The following is an 18,868-nucleotide window of genomic DNA, read 5'->3' on the forward strand; positions in this document are numbered from 1 at the left end:
GGGGCTTTGCCTGACATCCCTTGCAGTCTTTCTCTCTCTCTCTCGGGAAACTTCACCTTGAGACCAAGGAGAAGTCTCCCCTCCTTGCCGAAACCAAGAGAGACTACAAGTGGTTGGTTAGGCGCAAGAAATGCCAATTTCTAGCCCGGAATGAGGAGGAGCTGAGAAGCTTGATTTTCAGCTGTGACTCCAAGGAATTCTGGAGAAAATTCCTCCGCTCGAAGTCTCAAAGCCCCCTCACAGATCCACGTGTCTGGTCTGCATACACTTCAGCTCTATACGATGTTCCAGATCAGCCAGCCATCGATTTATCCCATTCCCCTAGGCCAGCTTCATCTAGTCTCTTCACACCAGAGAGTGTCCGTGCAGCAGTCCACCGATTGAAGAACGGGAGAGCTAAGGATCATGATGGATTGCAAGCGGAGTATGTAATCCATGGGATTGATGCCTTAGATTTTGTTATTTCCCGTCTCTTCAATGAGTCTGTTTGTACAGGCCTACCACAGTCCTGGTTAGGCAATACCATAGTACCTATCCACAAGTCGGGGGACCCTATGGAGCCGTCGAATCACAGGACCATCATGATTGGCCACGTTATGGCCAAGATCTATGCATGAGTTTTGGAAAGCTGTATAAATGACCATGCCGAGATGACAGGACTCAGAGCCAGAGGGTAGGCTGGATTTTGCAGGGATCATTCGACACTTGACCACATCCTCACACTCAGGGCACTGGTAGAGGAGGCGAAGTCACGAAGGCAACGGCTTTATTGTTGCTTCGTGGACTTCAGGAAGGCATTTGACACAGTTCCGCGATTCAGATTGTTTCAGAGGATTCGCCAGATGGGCTTCAGTGGAGAGATACAGTGGGCTATCATGGCTTTGTATGAGAGGGTCACTGGTCGGGTTCGGACACGTGAGGGGCTCTCAGAGGAGGTATGCAGCACGATTGGGGCACGATTGGGGTGAAGCAGGGTTGCCCGCTCTCTCCTACTCTCTTTGGATTATATATTGATGAGCTAGAGATGTTTATACAGATGACAGGTGGTGTGGGCTCTACTCTCTCAGGATCCTCCATTCCTATCCTCCCGTATGCGGACGATGTGGTTCTCATTTCCTCTACTGCTCAGGGCCTCCAGGCACATATTGAGGCACTCCACAGGTTTTGCCAGGACAGGGGGTTAACCGTAAACCTTGGCAAGACCAAGGTTATGGTTTTCAACACCTCTGATCGTATTTACAGCACAGATGAGTTTTGCTTCACTTATGACGGACAGCCCATTGAGCTTGTTAGAGAGTACACTTATTTGAGGGCAGTTTTCAGGGGACCGGTTTTCACCATGACATATGCAGCACGAGATAGGATTAGTAAAGGGTATGCTTCGTTGGCTCATCTTGAGCGTCAGTGTTTTCAGTCCCACTTTCAGCATCCCGATACGAAATCCTTGCTTTTCGATACACTGGTGAGACCAACTGCGATGTATGCAGCTCCTTTCTGGGCAGAAGACCTCGACGCTGTAGATTGGAGACGAGTAGAGAGGTTACAGATCATCATGTTCTCTCGGCTCATTAGGGCCAAGACTACAGTTCCGCACGAGATCATGCTAGCAGAGTTTGGAGCTACTCCCCTTGCATTGGATGCAGCGTTTCAGTCGGTCATGTATTTGCATAGGGTTAGGGAGTTTGGAGACTCAGCAGCAGGCAGAGCTCGGTTGCCATGGTTAGCACTTGCATCTTCTATGGAGTTGGCATGATCACGAGGAGGTCAGAGCTCACACAGGACACATGCCTCCACCCTGTGGATGTACATAGGAGATGGTTTGTAGACGCCGCAGGATCTTGTTACATAGGGGACGTACTCGTCGCTTCATCTCCAGACGATCCAGGATGATGGCAGCTTTTCGGAGGAGACTTACTCATGGAGATCTCGCCCCACCAACCGCTCACCTCACCTTTGCTCAGATTTGTACTCTCATAGCAGGAGGCAGAGTCGATGGACAGGATTTCCAGTATTATTTTGGTTCTCAGACTCCGTGACACCTGGACTTGTATCTTTGCATTGGCATATTGTACTCATCCCCCCATTTTGCACCCAGGGGCGGTTTCCTTGCATCTAGTTTACTTTGTATTTAGGCTCAGATTTGACATTATGTACTTTCACTTGCATTGTATTGCGTAGCACTTAGATAATATTCGACGATGCCTCTTCTTTGTGGCACGTTGATTTTGTGCTATCTTGTATACAGAGTTCTTGATGTCCCATGGGCCCATTTTGGCCTTTAGTGGACAATAATACACTTTCTTTATTTCTTTCTTTCTTTCTCTCTCTCTCTATATCAGTTCAGGGGTTTTCCCCATCATTCAGGGGCTTTACTCGGCATATTTTGTTCGGAAAGTGGGCTGGCTGTTAATGTTACCAAAAATAAACTCATGACAGTCAAAACTATACAGCCAAGCTGATGGGATATCTCAATGTGTATGCCCCAGGCACACCTTGGTTTCTATGTGTGTGTGCTAGAGGCATAGTTAGGTGCCCATAAGCACTGTTAGGTGGTGGTAGAAGCCACATAGGATGATTGAGAGAATCTAGGAGCAGATTGAGGAGATGATTGTGGAGCTCAGAGGTTATCAGTGATGTCAGTGATCATGTAAGAGGTGCCTACTTAAGGACCTCACCTTTCTTCATTCTAAAAGCAAGAATTCTCAGTTTGTGTTCACTCCATGCTTTCCTTTCAGTTCACCAACATGGTATCAGAGCCCTTTGATCCTCCTTGAGCCCATTTGTGCCACATCATCTTCTTCTTCTTCATGTTCACCATTTCTTCCCTTTTCTCCCAAATCTTGCTAAAGCTTGTTCTCCCTCGGTTCTTCGCCATTCTCCAAGCCCTTCCCGCTGGAGATACCCCTTGTTTGGGCGAACTTCCACCTGCAAGCAATTAAAGAAAAGACATCTCTGCTGGTCGCCATTCCCCAAATAGCGCATTTTTTTGTCATTTTTCTGTTGCAGAATACTCCCTGCCTGCTGCACCATTGCTCGAGCCCTCTTAGAAGTAGATGGGCGACTTCAAGATGAACATTTTGAGTCACTTTGCAGCCCATTTGGTTCAGTAACGAAGGAGAAAACATCAAAACACAGGTTCAGCCTGCAGCAACTCCCCCGGGCAAAACAGCGCGCCATTTCGCCCAACCTCTGTGCTGGATCTTCTCCTTAGTGAGAGCTTTCTTTTGCTCCAGAAAGCCCCTTGAGTGCTTCACTGTGTTGCTCCAATTTCGGCCTCCAGCCTCGAACTGCTCAATTTGGGGATAACTGTGATTTCTCTTTCCGCTTGCAACTATTTCCAGAGATTTCATGATAGAAAGTTCTGAAATTATATCAGTTATCTATTTTCTTTAGGATGTTTGATCATTGGATGTGATCTAGAGCACATTTGGGTTGCATCTTTGGAGCACCTTCCTGCAGTTTTGACAGTTTTACAAGCATATGCATAAAAAAATTGTGGTCAAAGGTCAGCATTTCTTCAAAGATTTGACTGTCAAAGCTGCATTTATTATTGCTTGACTGTATCAGATCAATTTGACAGATATCTACCGTCTCATGGCACCTTCATTTGACTCCAAGTACAAGAAAAAGATGAAGGTCAGATACCTAAGATATGCTTCTCTACACAACTATGGAGATGACAAGATAATTATTCTCACAAAGGATATGATTTTCAGATCCACTTGTTCTTTTATCATGGTACCATCTTATAAGGCACTAGACACTGCCCATTTTGGGTTAGACCCTCTCATGGCTTGCTTATGCAAAATTTGTGGAAAGCCAAATCATAAAGCAATGTCTTGTTATGCTACAATGGAAGAGAATGCCAACATGGCTTCCTTGCTGCAGATTGCCAAGATAATGGTTGCCAAAAAGGAAGCAACTACAAAGCCAGAGGCTGCCAATCTACTTTCAGTTGATGTGCCTCCACAAGATGAGGCATTCTATGAAGATTATGCTTTTTGAATCATCTCCATATATGCTCCAGATCTCTCTTTTTTTATGTTGAGTCAAGGTACTCAGCTTGGATAGTCCTCCAAAATGAATGAAATAAACTATTGTGTTCTTTGTAAACACCTCTGGTCATCATATGATGTAGGCCATGTGTATGTGTTTTGCTCCATGGTACCTCCTGCAGACATTGTGTGCATGTACATGCAGGGGAGATAACCATTGGAAGGTCTTTTGTATCCCTTTTGTTTACTTCACACCCTTGGGAACCCCTTGCTAGCATGAGAACCTAGCCATAGATTTATCCTTGACCACCATGAGATGGCATGAGAAACTATGAGACTAGATGTATCCTTGACATAGCCTGAGGCATTCCTTTGAGGGGGGTTATGATGGGATATCTCAAGGTGTATGCCCCAGGCACACGTTGGTTTCTATGTGTGTGTGCTAGAGGCACAGTTAGGTGCCCATAAGCACTGTTAGGTGGTGGTAGAAGCCACATAAGATGATTGAGAGAATCTACGAGCAGATTGAGGAGATGATTGTGGAGCTCAGAGGTCATCAGTGATGTCAGTGATCATGTAAGAGGTGCCTACTTAAGGACCTCACCTTTCTTCATTCTAAAAGCAAGAATTCTCAGTTTGTGTTCACTCCATGCTTTCCTTTCAGTTCACCAATACAAGCAACCCCCCCTCAATCTCATACATGGGTCATCCAGTTGATACAGTGCACTCATTCAAATACCTAGGCATTGAAATTCCAGCCAATAATAAATGGAGCAGCTGCGTGCAACGGAGACTTGATGCAGGATGGGGAAAGTATCACCAATTTGAAAATGGCTGCAATAATAGCAATACAAGAAGATGGCATGTACAAAACATGATTTTTGGGGCATATGTGATACAGACAGTGCTCTATGGAGTAGAGGTGTGGGGAGGGAGTATATCATCCTCGAAATGGAATGATTTGGAAAAAATGCAAAAATCTTTTATTAGGAGACACCTTGGCATCAAGGCTACTACACCCTACTCTCTGCTACTTCTAGAGACAGGATGCTTACCCATAGAGTTACATGCTTTAAAGAAGGTACTCAGATACATTACAAAGGTCAAAGGCATGGATGCTGAAAGGCTGCCAAAGAGGGCATGGGAGAAAGTCAAAAACCCCAAAAGATAAACAAGAGCAAGATTTTGGCATCTGGATGGGCACTAGATCTGAGAAATTGGTTCAGGAAGTGGGAGGTAGAGGACTACTCACTAGAGGAGGTAGATGAAGATGCTTTTCATCATGACCTGCTGAGTGCACTACACAGGAAATGGCAAACAGCTAAAATAGAGATAAGTTCGAGTACTACTGCACATTTATCAACCCGGTATATTGGCCCACTTATACGATAGAGGAGTCAGCCACGCAGAAGTACATTTGCACACCTATGGCAATGCATAAGCGAAGGGCTTTGGCTTCACTTCGCACCCGATCAACCAGCTGCAAATTGAAATAGGAGGATGGAAAGACATGCCAAGAGAGAGCAGAATACGCCAATTATGTGACCAGGGTATGCCAAAAACAGAAGAACACACGGTAATGATATGCCCTTACTATGCACACATTAGGAAAAAGTTCAGCTCTCTTCTTGAGGGACATAACAGACTAGCTGATTTGCTACATAAGGCGTCACCCTCAGCTTTAGGAACATTTGTATCTAAGCTTTTCAAGCACAGAAACTCACCTAGACATAAAGGTAGTTTCTCTTATTACCCTCCCCTTTGAGGGAGGAGTCTTTATGTATGTAAGGTTTTGTATTGTTTCAGGTCCATAGGCCGATTTTTGGTCTTCAGAGGACGATAATATATTCTTCTTCTTCTTCTTGTCTAGCCTGCAGCTCCGCCTAGCTCCCGCAGCAGGTCTCGCAACAACAGGGGGGTTGTCGTCCAACCCAACCTCAGGCTGAGCTGAGCCTCTGGCTCAGTCTAGGGTGTTAGCTTCAACAAAGGGGTCTCGGACTGCACAGGTCTTTCCTAGCATGGAGTTCCCGAAGACCAGCTAACAAGAAGCCATCCTATGCTGCCATGGCATCGACACCTTCTCGTTATGCCTTGACTTTTCACAAATTTCAAAGCAAGCTTGATCCACATGAGCGGATCTACTTCCTACAACAAGAACTCAGAGATGCAAAGCCCCGCATTGCTTCCTGGAGAAGTTTCTGAAATGAAGAATGAAGGCAGATAGGAGGTAATCCAAGAAGTCCTACAACAATGCAATAGTGCAACTCCTACACCACAGCTTGTAGCCAAGGTCCAAGAAATGGTCACCACTCGGGCCAGGGACTGGATGCTCACCAATCTACCTGGAGACCTCGTAGGGCACTTCAGAGATGTTCGTCTGCTTGGGCGAGGTTTCTTCCAGATTGTTTTTGACTCCTTGGAGGTAGCACGTACAGTGCTGCAGGCTAGCCCGTTAGCAGTAGGCTCTAGGAGGATTTTTTGGATCCCTTTTTCTTGTGGGTTTTGATCCTGTCGAGGAAGACAACCGGACGACGTCACTCTTCATTAGATTTCCAGGCCTTCCTCAAGTGTACCATCAACTACAACATTCCATTGGAGCCACCTTTGGAGTGGTTACTCAGATTTCCCCTCTCCCTGAGATGCCTACTTTAGCAACAGAGGCCATCAGGTCCGATGGGGTACCGCATGTTAGGTTTATTGTCTTTGACCCTAACATCTCGGATGACCACATTATGCTTTAGCATCCAAATGGCTCCTTCTTCAGATAGAGTCAAGATTGCAGGGAGACAGGATCAGTGTAGGATTTGCAAGATCCTTGGGCACTTTGCCAGAGATTGCCCAAGGAAAAAGAAAAGACCAAAAAGATCCACGGGTGCACCATAGCTTCACCCGACCTAGATCTTCTTCACGACTAGTTCCTATCGCCTCACGCGCTGCTAGACCTTCAACTTCATAGCCAAGACCATCAACCTCTCATCCTGGTACTTCTACAGCGTGGACAGGACAGTCAGCACGTCCTGCTTCGGTCATCCCCCGTTGGGTGTCTGTCAGAGTTGGGGAGCCAGTACCTCAGGCTACCACTAATGGGGCCACGGACCCGTCTCTTCAGGCACGAGACATTCCTGTCCTAGTTCCATGTGCAGATGAGACTGCTCCTATCCCTATTCTTGTTCAGGAGCGCTCACCTAGGGAGAACCTTTCTGCAGAGACCCATGCCTTACTTGAGAACAATGCCAAAGTCGTGGCTAAGGTCATGAAGATTCATGCAGAGGTCATGCACCGACAGCCCCCTTCTTTTCTTACACGTCTGGGTACACCCGACAAAGGTAAGGGGGTTATGCTCCTCCTTCCGCAGGGCTCCTTCACACTCCTGCGCCAGAGGTACTTCGTAGAAATTCATTTCCAGTTATGATAGACTTGGCTGAGCTTGAGGCAAAGGAGGAGTTTGTACCCTCTACGCTCACAGAGTACATCTTTCAGACATCCATGGACAGAGTTCCCCCTCAATAGGTGTGGGTGAGCTTTCCCCAGTTGACTTCTCTCCTCTTGATAGGAAGAACTTTTCGCAGGAGAGGGCTTTCTCCGCAACCAAGTCAGGTAGGATATTCCATCCGGCCTCCTCTCATAGATGAGGATTGTTAGTTGGAACGTTCAGGGCCTCGGAGGTGTACCTCACCACTGCCGCAGGTAGCTGATTCGTAACCAACTGCATGCAGGTGTTGCTGGGGGTCCTATGGACATTCTGATGATTCAGGAACACAAATTGGATGTCAGGAATTGTGCCAAGTCGGGTAAGCTTCTTTGAGGTCATACTTTTTTGTCACCCGCCTTGGGCACCAGGGGAGGTACTTGCATTTCTATTTCTTCTTCTATACTTCCCTTGGTGATTGGACACGGGATCATAGTCCCTTCCAGAGCTTAGTGGATTTTACTTTTGATTGGTGGGCATAAGGTTAGTCTTTTAAACCTTTATGCACCCAATTCTAGAGGGGATCGTGTTCTTTTGTGGAAGGAACTGCTCTCTTGGTCACATATTGGATATGCTTGGATTATAGGAGGCGATTTCAACATGGTTGAAATGCCCTCGGACAAAAGGGGTGGTAGAGAAGGTGGCATTCACTCCCTAGAGAGAGCAGTGTGGGATGTCTTCCTTTTTCAGTATAGTGGAAGGGATGCTTGGCACGATGATGCTTTTCACACTCAGCGACTTTCTCTCTTGTTTTCTTGGTCGAACAGGAAGTTACAGATGCCTATATGTGCACGGATTGACAGATTTTATATGGATGATTGGGCTCTAGACAGAGGTGGTACTGTTTGCATTGCAGCTGGGGTGTCCACTTCAGAATATTTTCCAATGGTTTTGATGGTCTCAGATCCCCATGTGAGGCGCCGCTCTGCTAGTGTTAGGATTCTAGATTCTTTTATGCAGAGGAGGGCCTTACAGAGACAGTGTTGAGGACCTGGGTATCTGATTTGCAGGATGAGCGGCTTTCACCTTCAGACTTAGCCACAGCCCTCTCTGATATTAGTGACTTTTATCTTTCAGTTGCTCATATCAAGAGGGGTGAGATCCTCAGGCGTGAGATAGGTATCTGCTAGTAGTTGGCTGCTCTCTAGAGGGAGGAGCAGAAGAGGCCTACAGATGCTTGGATTCAGGAGTGCCTTGCTGCAACAAGGGCTCAATAGCAGTCACTATTAGATCAGAGAGCAGAGTATGCTTTTCATGCCAGAGAGTCATTTTGGACTCAGATGGGAGGTAGGATCAACAAGCAGTTCTTCTCTACTCTTGGCCCCAGACATAGTAGGGAGAGTGTCTCACAGCTTGTTGACTTAGGCAGAGTTCTTCAGACACATCTAGATGCCGTCTTGCAGGTTGCCACCAATGTCTATGCCTCCCTTCTTATAGTAGATCTTGACACTCGGGCCACAGATGATGCTAGAGTGGTTATTTGGCAGTAGTTACTGGGGTTGTTGACAGAGGACATGATTGTTTCACTTGATATACCCTTCACCAACGTAGAGTTCAGGATTGCTCTTTCTACCCTTCACAAGGGAAAGTGTCCTGGTTCAGATGGACTTACCCCCTTATTTTTTATTACTTTCTGGGTTCAGATTAGGGATCACATTACCTCAGCCCTGCAGGGTGTATGGGACTCGGGTGAGATGCGAGACTCACTTATGGAGGGCCTCATTCATTTGATTCTGAAAGGGGGCTGCAGGAATTTAGTGTCTCAGTGGAGACGGATTACCTTGCTGGGTACCTTGTATAAAATCCTAGCTAAAGCTATCAGCCTTCGTCTGTAGCCCTTTCTACCAGATCTCATTCATGATACGTAGACAGGTTTTGTGCATGGCAGGAGCACCTTTGATAAAATTTTCTCATTTTGGGAGGCTTCGGATTGGGCCATGCATAATGGCCAAAGGCTAGCCATTCTACTCTTGGACTTTGAGAAAGCTTATGACAGGGTAGATTGGGGCTTTCTAGAGGGCACACTCACTTGTTTTGGCTTCTTAGATACATGGATCAGAGGGGTGTTAGACCTCTATAGATCAGTCCACAGCGAGGTGCTTATTGGTGGAGTCAGGGGGGACAGGTTTGAGATTACGAGATCAGTCCGTCAGGCATGCCCCTTAGACCCCTTTTTATTCCTTTTTGTGGCTTAGGCTATGAGCTATTACATTAGAGCTCAAGCTAGGATTGTAGGGCTCAGGCTTTCCTCTGAGGCAGGAGATTATCTCTTACTGGCCCTCACGTGTTTTTTGAGGGACATGATCTAGATCCAGCTTTCATTGTATGGCGACACTCATTGGAGTCTTGTTCCCTCCAGGATGTTCCCTTTACTCCTTTCAGAGCTGCTCATGCCTCAGTAGACACGTCTTGGGAGATTTTGGCTAGCATTGCAGCGTGGCATATTTGGAGAGCCAGGTGTACAGAGGCGATGGAGGGTATCCAGGTTCACCCTTCCCAGACTATGGCCAGTATTTGGACTGACACAGTACACAATCTAATGGCCATTTGGGCGAGCATGGAGGTATCCTCCAGAGAAGCCACTGCCAAGAGAGTTACTTTTTTCAGAGTTTGGAGAGGATCTCCTTTCTTCTTTGAGTCTCCTTCAGGGTTGAGATGGCATTTTCAGCCTCCGCCTTGTTTCTTTATTAGCTCATTTTGAGCTGTTTCTTTCCTCATGCATTGTATGATGTACTCCCGCAGTTGAGCTCGCTCTCGCGGTTTTCATTCATACTTAATGAAGTAATTTTCTTGACAAATCCATGGGACAGGAAATTACAGCAGCAACACATAACAAGATCGGCAAATGTGATGTTTATATAGAGGTAAGAGAGCAGCAAGCTATAGCAAGTAACAATAAGAGTTTACGTATTGGGGTATTGCAAGATAGTTGCCTTAGCTATTTTGAAATGGAAGAGGAAGAGGAATGTATTGATGAGGAAAAGATTATCCAACTCAAGAAGGCATTGCCACAAATCGGTTGGGAAGAAAATGGCATTAAGTCTTATCACTCGAAAGGGAAACCAAGCACATATTTATTTCAAAGAAAGGATTTTAAGAACCAAGATCCTTAGACAAACCAACAAGCTCAAGGGTACTAGGATTTGGATATCTGAAGAGCTCACTCCAACCCAACTCAAACAAAGGGCAAATGAACTTATCAAAGTGAAAGAAGCTAGGAAAAAAGGTAAATGGGTGGTTTATCAAGACGGGCAAGCACTCGTTAAAGATTTCAAACCTAAACTCAAAAGACTCTCAGTCTTAAACTAATGTTATTCAGACCACCCTTAATATAGTACTTGAATGTAGTTATGCTATGATAATTTGGGGCTGAGCTGCTATACTCCCCCATAAACTCTCAGTCTCTAACTGATGTTGATGATTTTGGTGTGCATTTTGTACCATAGACCCGTGAGGTCTCCTGTGGACGTTAATCTCTCTCTCTCTCTCTCTCCCTCTCTCTCTCTCTCTCTCTCTCTCTCTCTCTCTCTCTTGTTACATAGGGGACGTACTCGTCGCTTCATCTCCAAACCGATCCAGGATGATGGCAGCTTTTCGGAGGAGACTTACTCATGGAGATCTCGCCCCACCAGCCGCTCACCTCACCTTTGCTCAGATTTGTACTCTCACAGCAGGAGGCAGAGTCGATGGACAGGATTTCCAGTATTATTTTGGTTCTCAGACTCCGTGACACCTGGACTTGTATCTTTGCATTGGCATATTGTACTCATCCCCCCATTTTGCACCCAGGGGCGGTTTCCTTGCATCTAGTTTACTTTGTATTTAGGCTCAGATTTGACATTATGTACTTTCACTTGCATTGTATTGCGTAGCACTTAGATGATATTCGACGATGCCTCTTCTTTGTGGCACGTTGATTTTGTGCTATCTTGTATGCAGAGTTCTTGATGTCCCATGGGCCCATTTTGGCCTTTAGTGGACAATAATACACTTTCTTTCTTTCTTTCTTTCTCTCTCTCTAAGAATAAACAGGTTGATTTCACTTTTGAGGGGGAGCCTCTGGATAGTGTCACTACATACAAATATTTGGGGCTGGAATTTGAAGACACTTACAAGTGGAATGCATGTGTGGAAAGAAGAATCCTAGGAGGTTTGAAAGCTTTATATAGCTTCCAAAACAAGTGCAGAAAGGCACAGTTGTGGAACTGGGAAATGAGAGTGTTTGTATACCATGGTCGTACAAACAGTGGTCCTTTACGAGTGTCCAGCTTGGGCACGTGGGCTCTCCAAGGACTACTGGAACCGAATAGAGACTTTGCATAAACGATTTCTCATAGGGGAGTTAGGGGTGAAGGCACAAACACCGTACCCCATCTTGTTGGCTGAGACAGGTACGATACCTCTCAAAGGAGACACATTGTGCCAATTCATGGCATACCTCAACAAAGTTGGAAAGATGGACGCCAATAGGATACCACACAAAGCAATGGAAGCTACGCGAATCGCTGAATGGCACAAAGAGGGGCTGAAATGGATGGAATTATGGGGTATAACTGCTGCTGACATCCCCAAAGATGCATGTGAAATCAGGGAGTTAGTGACGTAGAGAATGCTATAGAAGCTATGGCAAGAACCGGGGGCAAAAATACAGTTTTATAAGCAGGAAATCAATCCGATGGACAGCTATGGAATGCAGAAATACATCGGGGAAGACATCAATATTTAAAAGACATTTAATCTGTAAAATCAGAACCAGCTCACATGATATCGAGGTGGAGAGGGGAAGATGGGCAAGACCCAGGGTACCAAGAGAGGAAAGAGTATGTAAAATCTGCCCCGTAGGAGAAGTAGAAAATGAGCAGCATGTACTCTTTACATGTCGAGCATATGCGCAAATCAGAGAATGTTATGGGGGCAATAGAAGCAACCTGAAATCCCTACTGGAGTGGCCAGCCAAAGAGCTAGGCAACTACATAAAGGAAATTTTAGAATATCACAACAAAGTACTTGGTCTAGCACACAGGCTAGCACAACAAGTACTCACTGCATAGCACATTTATGCTTTTATTTATGCTATTTTATTTCAATGGATGTAAACAATCACTACTTGTTGATAGTGATCACTGTCCCATAGATCCTGAAGGGTCTCACGAGGACATTAATACAATCATATCATATCATCTCTCTCTCTCTCTCTCTCTCTCTCTCTTGCTTGCTCGCTCGCTCCCGCCTGCTCTGCTCTTGCTTGCTTCCGCCCTGCTCACTCTGCTCCGCTCCGCTTCTTGGTCCACGTGCGCTGCTGCTCCACCCTCCATCCACGCTCCACCCTTGCCCTCCACCCGCGTTGCCGCCTTCTCCGCCCCCTACGTGCAGCTCCCTCCCACTCCGCATGTTGCTCCCCCTGCCTCCTTACTGTGCCTCCCCGCCTCTTTGCTGCGCTCCCCCGAAGCAGCCCACGCCTGATCTCTTGCAGATACCACGACCTACCTCTTGCACTCTTTTCACTAAGGAGGGCATCAAAGATGCGGTCATGAAGCGTCGTAATGGCCGAGCGAAGGATCATGAGGGATTATGCACCGAGTTTGTTGCATATGGGATTGATATCCTAGCCCTTATCCTAGCAAAGCTATTCGATGAAGCAGTTTGTCTCGGCTTCCCACACACCTGGACCCTCAACACTATCACACCTATCCACAAGGTAGGGGATCCCACAGATGCAAGTAACTACAAGACCATTATGATCGGGCATGTCATGTCCAAGATATATGCTTCTCTACTTGATATGGAGGTCAATCGCTATGCAGAGATGCAGGGACTCATAGCAGATGGCAGGCAAGCTTTCGACGTGACCATGGGACCATGGATCATATCCTCACACTCAGGAGTGTCATAGAGGAGGCTGGGACACGAAGACAGAGGATATATTGCTGCTTTATGGATTTCTGCAAAGACTTTGATACAGTACCTCGAGCACGCCTCATCAAGAGGTTACAGGAGCTGGGGTATGGGCCAAAGATAGTTTGGGCTGTTATGGTGCTTTATGAGAGGGTTTCTGGTAGGGTTCAGAGGGGGGGCGGATGGACGGATGAGATCATGAGCACCATTGGGATCAAACAAGGTTGCCCACTCTCACCGACCTTGTTTGGCCTCTACATAGACGAGATTGAGTCTTTTATGAGGACACTGGGAGGTGTTGGTTGTTCTCTCGCTGGTTACTTGCTCCAAATCCATTTGTATGCTGATGACGTGGTGCTATTATCCTCATCTGTAAGGGCTCCAGAGACATTTAGATGCACTACTGACTTTTTGTGAGTCTAATGACTTGAGGGTCAACCTAGGTAAAACCAAGGTTATGATCTTCAACACCTCCAGAGCAGCCGTACACAGAGAGCATTTTACTTTTGATGGGGCACCAGTTGAGATCGTCTCATCCTATACATACTCAACTTGAGGGATCTGTTTTCAGGACCTATCTTCACGATGAGACCAGCAATGCAGGCCCGCTGAGTACAGGTTACGCTTTTCTGGAGAGACAATGCTTCCACTCACACTTTCAGGACCCGTGGACCAAGGTTCTTCTTTTCAACTCCTTGGTCCAATCTGTAGGAATGTACGGTAGCACTTGTTGGAGAGCAGACCTCTCCGACACAGAGTGGGCTCGAGTGGAGAGATTACAGGTTCTCCTACTCTAATGGATGATACACAGCAAGCCATGTGTCCCTCATAAGATCATCCATCGGGGCATCTCCTCTGCAATTAGATGCGGCATTCCAGTATCACTTATCTCGACCGAATGCGTGCATACAACTCATGCACCACAAGGTGACGCAGGCTACCTTGGTTGGCACTAGCATCTTATATGGCTCTAGCAGATGGGGGTGATGAGAGATGTTGGTACGCACGCACATGTGGGTAGTTTGAAAGATTGGGTTTTCATATAGACAAGCTACCACCTTTCTAGTACAGCATTCATGCTCCATTTGTCCCGTTCCGGGGCAATGAATTCAACCCAATCATCTGAGAGAATCTCCTAGAGCTACACTCATTCAGGACCTGGCTAGCACAGGCAGAGCTCCCTGTGAAGTTCAGCTTCTATTGGGACCACTTCTTGCACATTTCACCAGAGGGTTTCATCATTCCACGAGGATACACGCAGATCCACCTACAACATTCACTTAGGATTACCCTTGGACAGTTATGTGTGTCATCGCACCGGCTTCGTATTGAGAGTGGGCATGCAGAGGGGATACCCAGGGAGAGTTGCATAGGCACATTGTGTATGCGCCATGAGCTGGAGTCACAAGAGCACTTTCTTTTCTGTTGCCTAGTCTACTATGAGATTCGTGGACGATACCATTGCCTTTTTAGAGACAGGTTCGAGGGCCTCTCCAGACTCCTCCTATACCTAGACCGGAGATGCCTGGTAGCTTTTATTCATTAGGCAGTCCGGCATAGAGATCGTCTCATTAGATCAAGGAGACAGGAGCAGGGGACAGACGCACAGGCAGAGCAGGTTGCTCTCATGGTTAGCAGGAGAGACAGAGATCCTAAGACTGAGACGTGACACACTAGGCAGAGGACAGACGCATAGATCACACTCACTGCTAACATCTCCTCTCTCTTCAGGCCTGGATGCAGCCGACTGGGGTCACAATGGCACTCGTCAGACGCTGAGTAGCGGCCAGGAGGACACAACAAGTTACTCATCCAGATAGCAGACAACGATCCATTACCGGCTTCCTGCCTACACTGCCTATTCTGCCGTCGGGTGTATCTTAATGTTCTATATGCCTATTGTATTGTATTGGATCAGACTGTGTTTCCACATGAGGATGATGATGCCAGGATGGCTGCTTAGGTTTTTACTATGATATCATTGACTATGTCTACACAGTTTTCTAGCTCGCTTAGTAGCTCCACCCTTTGCTCACTGTATCAGGTTTTTATTCATCTCATAGACCCATCGGTCTTTAGTAGAGTTAATAGACGAGAAAGTATTATGTAGACTAAAACAAGAGCATGGACTGTTAGCTGCATTTCAAAGTAATATGGGGGTAAAACAAGGCTGTCCTCTCTCACCTACACTGTTTGGAATCTGCATTGACAAGTTAGAAGAACTCATAAATGAATTTGCAGCAGGAGAAGGGATACAAGGACCCACGCTCAGGCTATGGACAATACTGTTGCTTCTACATGCAGATGATGTGGTTCTTTTTGCCTATGACCCTGATTCCATGCATCAACTACTATACTTTTGCAATGAAAGTGGGCTGCAAGTTAATGTCACCAAAACAAAAATGATGGCAATATGCACCACCCAACCTGAACATCCTCCTATTATCAGCTTTGAGGGGCAGCCCATTGAATATGTCAAATTTCAATACCTTTAAATACTTGGGAATCAACATACCAGCCAACCATAGATGGTGGCAATGTGCACAAAGAAGGATGGATATAGGTTGGGGAAAATACTATCAATTTGAAAATGAATGTAGGCACACTGACACCCAGAACTGGAAGATCCGGAATATGTGTTTGATGCATATGTAGTCCAACTCCGCAGCATCTCTCCATCCACATGGAATGAGATTGAAAAAATGCAGAAAGCATTCCTACGACGACATCTAGGAGTCAAGGCTACTACCCCTTACTCAGTGCTCCTATCGGAAACGGGCAGGAGGCCAATTGAGTTTCATGCACTGATCGGAGTGATGTAGTATCTAGTGGACGTGCAACAAATGCCAATAGACAGATTACCACACAGAGCATGGATAGCAAGTATGAAACTTCAAAAAAACCATAAAATCAAGATCATCTGTACAAGATGGGGGACAGACATAAGGAAATGGTTCAGCAGATGGAAAGTGGAATCATACTTGACTATGCCACCTGAAAAGGTCAATCTACAAGAATTCTAGTTGTCCTTACTATGCACCCTACAAGCTCAATGGTTGACAATAGAAAAGAAGACAAAGTTAGACTACTACCAAGATCAAATAAACCCCCTATGCTGGTCATCATTCATGACATCAGATGCCTCTGCTCAGCCATACATCAGCACTTCCATCCCTCTTCTCTATCGCAGGAATATTGCAAGATTCTGCACACGATCACCACCTTGGCAATAGAGAAAGGAGCTTGGCTGAATTTGCCACGACATGCCAGAGTTTGCAGATTCTGTGATTCACATACAGTCGAGACAGAGGCACATGTAGCCCTACAATGCCCAAGATATACTTTTTTTTTTTTTTTGGGTAAATCCATGATTATATTATCAGCAAAATTTACATGAGGGTCTCAAAAAAGCAGAGAGCCTCAACAGGAAATAGTTTTTCAATGCCCAAGATATACACATATCAGGGATGACTATTAGTAGATACTAGTAGACACCACTCAGCTCTCATTAGTTCTCACCATTGCCCCTCCGGGAACGTTGGCATTTTTTGTCACCCGTCTTTTTTCATACCGTCAAGAACATGAAAATTCTTGACCCCTCCACATTGGAGGAGATTTTTGTACTGATGATTAGGTCCCATGGGCCATTTTTGGCCGCCCGAGGATGATAATAAATTCTACTTCTCTCCCCTTTTTAGTTCAGTTCTACTTCTCTTCTCATAGCATGAGCTACATTCCTAGATGTAGTAGATGCTAGAGTAAGGAAATGAACTCTCTACCATGGCATGGTGTGTGAGGGGAGGTCGGACTCTTCCAAAGGTGATACCGGAGTCCTAAGGCTACTAGTATGAGGTGCAAGGAGTGTGTGACACTTGCAACTACGAGTGTTGATGTGAAGCTACTAATGACTTCATCGTAAACGATGGTGCAATGGATCGCGTGGTGATGGTGCAAGTGACTATGATACCAGTTATGGTGGAGGCACAGAACGAGTACAGAGTGGACAGTGGTGCCAATGATGGTATAAGCGCAGAGGGAATTAGGAGAAGTGCAAGAATTACCTTGGAGAGTGATGTAAACAAGTAGAACACAATCGCAAAAGCCAACCCTCAACGTGCATAAGATGGAACTTTAGCCACATGACACAAGGTCCGTTGTATCAAGTGAAAGAAGATGGAGGGAGGGAGACACAAAATGAAGAATTGTTGGTGTTGCGATTAGAGGTGGGAGGGAGCATAGCATATGAGAATGAAATGAAAAATACACCAAATGGAAGATGCACCAAGCGAGCTCATGCCTCAAGCCTCTATCTGCACTTGCTGTCCTTTCCGTCCACCTCCGAATGCTGACTGATTGAATGACGTTACCCCTCCCTCACCCTCACCTTGATCTCCCTTTGCTCCTGCCTAAGGGTCCCCTCTCCTTCTGAAAAAGCTTCTCCCTTCCTCCCTTTTGGTTGTGGGCCCTGTCTCTCTTAGCCATTCCACCGCTCCGACTCTTGATGGCTTCAGCGACTTCCTAACTCACCGGTGTTCTCCTAACTACTCCATGTGCACCTCCTAGTGCGTTTGACAGTAGGTGGTAGTGAGCTGGACTGGTGAAACGACACCCGTTGTCATTACTTCTCCATGTGCACCACCCTGTGCTCTGGTGGACAGGCAACCAGGAAATCACTGTTGGCATGTGACTGCTCCACTCCACTATTGACATGTCTTGATGTGTGATTGCTCCGGTCCACCTTGACATGTTGTTGACTTGTCTTGACATGCTGTTGACATGACTTGACATGTGATTGTGTCCCCCCTTGGTATGTTGTTGATATGTTGTTGACATGACTTGACATGTGACTGTGTCAGTACTATGAGCAAGGTACTCCCTTTATACCGTAAACACGTGGATAGGGGAAAGTCGATAGTGGACAAGAAGTGCTCTTGCGACAAAGCTTTTTAGAGAAAAGATTAAGGACCAAGTTTGTTGTTCTTGTGATGGGAAAGGTCATGTACATTGGATCAACAAGAGCGCTAATTGTAGCATCACCAGCTGCAATTTCTCCTGGTCATATGGAGAGGACTTCCACTCACAAATACAATTTGGGAGATCCTGTGCTAGTTGCAATAGTGTCACATTTCAATTATGCCTCTAACGCATTTTCAAAAATCACAAGCCATAGGGCTAACTTCAAGGCTGATGTACCCACTTTTCTTTATCATAAGAAAAAGGTCTATCTGTCAATGAATCCCTTATCGGTTAATTGAAATGGTTCTAATTCTTCTTCGAATAAGAGCATCAGTTCTCTATTATTCTTGTATGATGGAACTGAAACTTTTTCTCATAGTTGTGAGGATGGGTCTTCCTAATTGTCTTGGCTCTTGTTTTCTTTTCTTGTGCACAGGCTGCACATAAGATCGCCCCAGCACTGGCCGTTGGTTGTCCATTTGTACTTAAGCCTGCAAGGTATTTGTCACTATAAAACTGCCTTGAGGGGTTTCCTTTCATGGATTAAGACTTT

General features: G+C 45.9%; 1 protein-coding gene across 1 annotated transcript in view; it reads left to right on the top strand.

Annotated features, from left to right (window-relative positions):
* The window catches only part of LOC147891993 (uncharacterized), a 341,384-nt gene that overhangs the window by 153,668 nt on the left and 168,848 nt on the right, over window positions 1–18,868 (top strand). Inside the window, exon 21 of the mRNA XM_087388335.1 lies at window positions 18,752–18,813. Within this exon, the coding sequence (XP_087244461.1) occupies window positions 18,752–18,813 (62 nt within the window). The remainder of the gene's footprint in view (window positions 1–18,751; window positions 18,814–18,868) is intronic.

This window comes from Dipteris shenzhenensis, chromosome 17 (genome assembly GCF_047967505.1).
Source record: "Dipteris shenzhenensis isolate YYH24624 ecotype China chromosome 17, Dip_SZ_1.0, whole genome shotgun sequence".
Classification (NCBI taxonomy): domain Eukaryota; kingdom Viridiplantae; phylum Streptophyta; class Polypodiopsida; order Gleicheniales; family Dipteridaceae; genus Dipteris; species Dipteris shenzhenensis.